A 6,053-nucleotide genomic window follows, 5' to 3' on the forward strand; every position below is an offset into this window, starting at 1 on the left:
TCTGTAGACCAGGCTGGTCTCGAACTCACAGAGATCCGCCTGCCTCTGCCTCCCGAGTGCTGGGATTAAAGGCGTGCGCCACCATCGCCCGGCCAGGCTGGGCCTTTTTAAATAATGAAAATTAAAGTTTAATTTTAAAAATGGGTTAATATGAGTTCATTAAAGATACAAGTTTTTGGTTCCTGTTTGTTTTTTAAACAATCTAGCTTCAAGGCTCATTTCTACTGTGAACTTGCTTTTTTGAAACTGTAAGCTGATCCTTTACCTAATCCAGTTGGTCAGCCATCTGTGCATCTCCTGTGGCCAGGCCTGTCTGAGATCCGACACCCCCAAAGAGGTCGTGGTACAACGCGACACCCAGTGTTTCAAACAGGAGCAGTTGGTCATGCTCAGCTGCTCGTGAGAGGCAGGAAAGTATTTTCAACAAAAGTGTCGTACTTAGGTTCAATCCCCCCCCTCGCCCAAATGATTCTGGGGATCAAACCCCTGATGCCTGTAGACAGGCTCTCACTTTGCTGCTGAGGTTGACCTTGAACTCCACACGCTCTGGTCTTGGCCTCCCTCAGCAGGCACTAGCACCTTCAGACTAAGGAACAGCAGATACAGGAGACAGGGAGTAGCCTCCAGGGAAGCAGCAACTGTTTGTACACAGGCATGATGGGAAAAAAAATCAGAGAGACTAGAGCAGGGAGCAGCGAGATTGCCGGGTGAGCAGGGTCAGTCCTGGGTGGTCCAGGAGTGGTCAGACATACTCAAGCTTGTGAGTCTGGGAAGCAGAGGGGCAGGAGGAGCAGCTAACATCTCAGGTCCCTTCTCTGAAAAATGAGAGCGTTGATTAGAGAATTTATAGCCTTCTCAGCTCTATTCTAATAAAATGATACCTTTCATGATCCATATACAGCTAGTCTCTTCTAACTGGTTATACCTTCATCTTAGAAAAACCTATAGTTATCTAAACGCTAACATTTGGCCATATAGAATTGAAAGCGTGCCCTAATTATTTTTTCCTTAGTTCTGCATCGGAACAGAACTGTGCTCACCCTGTCATGTTAGTGACATCGATTTCAGAGCCTCAGATAGGCCGGTCGCCCTCGTTGTCCACTACTTCTGACGAGGATCTGCCCAGCCTGGAGAGAGAGACTCCGCGGGAGAGCAGAATGGCAGCCTATGCGAGGGAGCTCATCAACAACATGTGGGTTGGCTTTTCCATAGAAGATTACATTCAGTGTGACTCTGACGTCCAGAGAGCTAAGAAAACAAGGAAGAAACCCAAATCCTGGGTGCCCACGATCACAGTGCCTGTACCCTTTCAGATGACAGTCAGAGAGCAGAAGAGGCGAGAGGAGATGCAGAAAGCAAGGTCAGGTCTGGAAAGTCGGCAGAAGCTGCCCAAGAGGGACGACGATGAGGACGAGGCTGAGTGTAAGAAGAAATTTCGAGCCAACCCGGTCCCCTCTTGTTTGCTCCTCCCCCTTTATGGGGATCTGGTCAGACAGGGTGAAGAACGGAGGAGGACCGCCAGGGAGAGGAGCAAAGCCGAGCTCCTGTCCTCCCAGAAGCCTTTCAAGTTCATTGCCAGGGAGGAACAGAAGCAAGCCCTCCGCGAAAAGCAGCTGAGGGACCTTTTTAAGTCGAAAAGGAAAACGAAGCGGTTTAAAGCCAGACCTGTGCCTCACTCTATTTACAGGGCAGCTGCAAATGACAAGTCAAAGGAGGAGGAGCTCGGTAGGAACGCCAGGACGCAGTCGAGGGACCGAGAACTGCTGCCGAATTCCCCCGGGCGCTGTAGGCCGGCTTGCAGACATTTACGGGACCCCCAAAGTACCGAAAAGCTGAGGGGTAGACACAGGTGTAGGTGCCTGAGCCCTGATGATGGAGACTTGCCTGAGAAGCACCCGAAGGCGCCCTTCTCAGAACACAGCTTTCAGAAACGCTCGACTCTTCGTAAACAGCGTGGTCTTCACGAATCCCCATGTGACTCTGCTAAAAGACAGAAAGTCTTGGCAGACGTCGGATCTGATGAAGAAAATCAGAAAGAAACATGCTGGCTTTATCTGTCTCCAAGGCAGAAGTCACCAGTCATGGGTGCGTGTGCAAAGCCCAGGCCTTGTCAGCGCAACCCTCCAATGTCCACCCAGACTTCCCGGGGGCGGGAACAAGCTATCAGGTGAGACCCTGGGATGGCGCTGTGTGGCATGTGTCCCTGCCCCCTGCGGGTTTTAGCCTGGTAACTCTGAAATTACTAACTTCTCTGTAAGGTATGTACTATATGGTAGAGAATCGTTTGCTAGGAATGCTATTCTAAGAAACAGATGTGATTTCTGTGTTTCCTTGGGAATAGACAAGCTTACACCATCATCAGTGTTCCTTGGACTTCCAATTTCACAAGTCAGATTTTGGTCAAAAGGTTGCCTTTTTTTCAGTCTTTGAATTATCTCTTGTTAAATCTTTGCTGGACAACTTTCTCCTTGGCTTAAAGTGAATTAAGCCTTAGTTTGTTGCCCTCAGGAAATCACTTGAGGAAAAGAAAATGTTGGAAGAAGAGAGAAAGCGGATCCTAACTAAACAGAAGCAAAGAATGAAAGAATTGCAGAAGCTCCTGGCAACCCGGGTTAAGGCTTATGACTCACATCAGGGCTTAGCCCAGATGTCTAAATCCAGAGTAAACCATCTCAGGTACCACGGGACAGTCCCGACCCTCAACCATTGGCTTCCAGGCTCGGTTCTTTTCCTTCCTTGCCTTTTCCTTTCCTTTCTTTTCTTCTTTTTAACCAGCGAATACCTAGATATAAAAATGGTATGGCATCTCAATTTATGCATTTAAATAATCTTTGACTGTTTGTACTCAACTTTTACATACAGATATGCACACATGAGCATATGATGAGAATCAGGTACACTCACCTCCATAGCAAGAATCACAAGACCATGTGGAGCAGAAACATTGTCTGCTCCAGCCATAGTCAATAGCTGTGCTTAAACTAAAACCCTTTTGTTCATTTATAAATTACATAAACACTTGGCATATGCATTACATATATACACATATGTATATGGTACTGGGCTGTGTGGGCCAAACCCAGGACCGCATATATGCCAACGAAGCGCAGACTCTCCGACTGAGCTTGCCTTGCCTGTGTTACTTGTGGTTGTCCAGTCCCTCATTGAAAACAGTCTCTAGCACTGAGCTACATCCCAGCTGAGAATATTCTTGTTCAATGAAATAAGTGGAGGAGTTTTAAGTTTGTACAAAGTACAGGGGCTCGAGTGATTGCATTGTGGGTACACACTGTACCTGTGGCTGTTTCCCGACTACCAACAGCAGCTGCAGAATGCTAGAATTCTCTCTTTTTTTTTTTTTTTTGTTTTGTTTTGTTTTTCGAGACAGGGTTTCTCTGTTAGCTTTGGAGCCTGTCCTGGCACTAGCTCTTGTAGACCAGGCTGGCCTCAAACTCACAGAGATCCGCCTGCCTCTGCCTCCAGAGTGCTGGGATTAAAGGCGTGCGCCACCACCGCCCGGCTAATCTGATTTTTAAGAACCAAATAAATATATTTGCTCTTAATTACAATGAGTATTCCTTTATAGAGTATTCCTTTATAGTATAGCAATAGCCCACTCATAGACCCTCGTTTGAAATCAAGCCAACAATTCCTTAGGAATACAGTATTTACCTGTGGAAGGTAGTAACTCACTGTAAGTAAGCATAGCTATTGTAAAATATAATTATTTTCTGTATTCATGAAACTTGCTTGTCTTGGTTACTTTTAGTATATTTTACATAGGGAAAAAACAGTGCCCTTTAATTTGCTGTGGAATCTGCTCCAAAGAATAAGAACAGTGATATTCATTCAGTGTTGCTGCTGACCTTGCGGTGATCTCCTTTGTGGGAGAAAAGAAAACCAGGGTCTTGGTTTGGGAGAATTTTCTTTAAAGATCATGGATCTGGACCAGATCTTCTTGGGTTTGTATACTTATAAGTAAGACACTTTTCAGGTCAGTTTCAAGGTTTTTTTTATACTGTCTGTCTCGAAGACTTGAAATCAAAGTGCCCACACTGTTTTGGAACTTGAGGTTTTCACTCTAAATTTAGGAGAATCTTACCAGTCTAGAAATGGAGCCGCGCTGAACTGTGTGCTCTGGATTCCTAGTTCGTCTTCTGAAGTAAATGTCCTACTGCAGCTTCTGTAGCTGACCTTTTAAAATGCCGTTCCCTTTATCTGATTCTAGAAAGAGTGAGAAGGCAAGAATGAAGGAATATTGGCAAGAACTGGAAGAGCGAGACAAGAAGCTGCAGATGAGGCCGCTGCTGTTTGAACGAGTTGCCCAGGTGGTGTTTGTCGGCATCTAGAGCCATTCCCTGCTGTCTGTTTCTGTGCCTCTAGCTCCCCAAGCTTGGGCTTCATCTTTTCTGTGTGTCCTGTTATTGTTGAGACACGCTGTTTCCGGGGCAGCTTCACTGATCCAGTTCACCAAGGAGGTAATTTTGCTTAAGATCTGAGGAGGCTCGTAGCTCAATAAAGAACATTCCATTAACCCGGCGTACCTCCGTTAACCCGGCGTGCCTCCATTAACCCGGCGTACCTCAAGACGTTCTTGTCGCAGTCTGCCTCAGTGCCGGGTGTTTCTGAGACGGCTTCTCTGTAGCCCTGGCTGGCCTGGATCTCACTCTGTAGACCAGGCTGACCTCAAATTCACAGAGATCCATCTGCCTCTGTTTCCCGCTAGGGTTGAAGGTGTGTCCCACCTCACCTAGCCAGTCATCCTGGTTCTGCTGTTCCGGTGAGGCTTTGGGATATTGTTGGGAGACCTTTGATGAATTGATCCATTTGGTTGGAGCCAGTGTATGCAACACAGTGAGGCCCTGTCTCTTAAAAACATTTTAAATTTGATATTTATGTATTCATTTAAATTATTTTATTTTATGGCTGTGAGTGTTTTGCCTGCACGCGTGTCTGTACACCACGTGCATGCATTGCCTGCAGAGACCAAAGGGCACTGGATCTCCTGGAACTGGAGTTGTGAGCCACGCATGACTGCTGGGAATTGAGCTCAGGCCTTCTCTAAGAACAAGCGCTCTTGTCAGGCGGTGGCACACGCCTTTAATCCGGCAGAAACAGGCAGATCTCTTGAGTTCAAGGCCAGCCTGATCTACAAAAGCTAGTTCCAGGAGATGTTCCAACACTATAGAGAAACCCTGTCTCCGAAAAAAAGAAAAAAGAAAAAAAGAAAAAGCGCTCTTAACCACTGAGCCACCTTTCCAGGCCTAAAAGCATCAAAAGGCAAAATGCAGATCTTTCTGCTTTTCCATTTTCCTGTCAAGATGGGTGTGAGTTGGTCCACCTCGACAGCAGTGCCGTCGTCCATCCCTTGGGTCCCAATCCTCCTGTTTTCAGCTCTCAAGGCTTTTATCATTGGCGTCCTCAAGATTACCTTTGGAAGGGGAGGGAATCCTATAACTCCAGTCCAAAGAAGGGGGCTGATCTGGTTTATAGTTAGCAAACGGTAAACTGGGATCAGAACCTGAGATGCTCAGCTTCCCTTAGCCCTTCTTCCCGTGGCACGACTTCTAATTCGTATTAATAATAAAAAACCCAGAGTCAGATATTGGGGTTAATGCTGAAGATCAGAGAAGCAGAGTGCCAGCCACTAGAGAGTTCTTTCACCTCTACCAGTGCTCAGACCACAGGGGTGAGCCTGGGTACCCTGTCCTCAGACTGCATCCTCGGACTGCAACTGTCTCTGAAATCTCAGATGCAGTCAAGCTCCTGTCTCCCCCTGCTTTACGTTCCTCTCTCCGCCCAGCCATATCCCTTCCTGACTCCACCTCCAGTACTGGGAGTAAAGGTGTGAGCCACCACCACCTGGCCTCTAGTTGCTAGCTCTGCACTCTGATTGATCTTCAGGCAAGCTTTATTTGTTAAAACAGAAACAAAATATCACCCCAGCTCCCAAAGGATGAAATTCTAGGTCGCAGCACAGCAGCACAGAGGTAAAGTCCCCGAGCTTCTTCTAGCCTTTTTTTTTTTTTTTTTTTTTGGATTGTTTTCGAGAC

At 46.7% G+C, this 6,053-nt stretch overlaps 1 protein-coding gene across 2 annotated transcripts in view; it reads left to right on the forward strand.

The window, feature by feature from the left end:
• Positions 1–6,053, forward strand: part of Fam161a (FAM161A, centrosomal protein) — an 18,409-nt gene that overhangs the window by 7,354 nt on the left and 5,002 nt on the right. Inside the window, exons 3-5 of one of the 2 annotated variants that reach the window (XM_026788902.1) lie at positions 1,013–2,167; positions 2,509–2,676; positions 4,229–4,328. In XM_026788902.1, the coding sequence (XP_026644703.1) occupies positions 1,013–2,167; positions 2,509–2,676; positions 4,229–4,328 (1,423 nt within the window). The remainder of the gene's footprint in view (positions 1–1,012; positions 2,168–2,508; positions 2,677–4,228; positions 4,329–6,053) is intronic. The other variant, XM_013353499.2, reaches the window with a different exon arrangement.

The sequence above is a fragment of the Microtus ochrogaster genome, unplaced genomic scaffold, assembly GCF_000317375.1.
Source record: "Microtus ochrogaster isolate Prairie Vole_2 unplaced genomic scaffold, MicOch1.0 UNK9, whole genome shotgun sequence".
Taxonomy (NCBI): Eukaryota; Metazoa; Chordata; class Mammalia; order Rodentia; family Cricetidae; genus Microtus; species Microtus ochrogaster.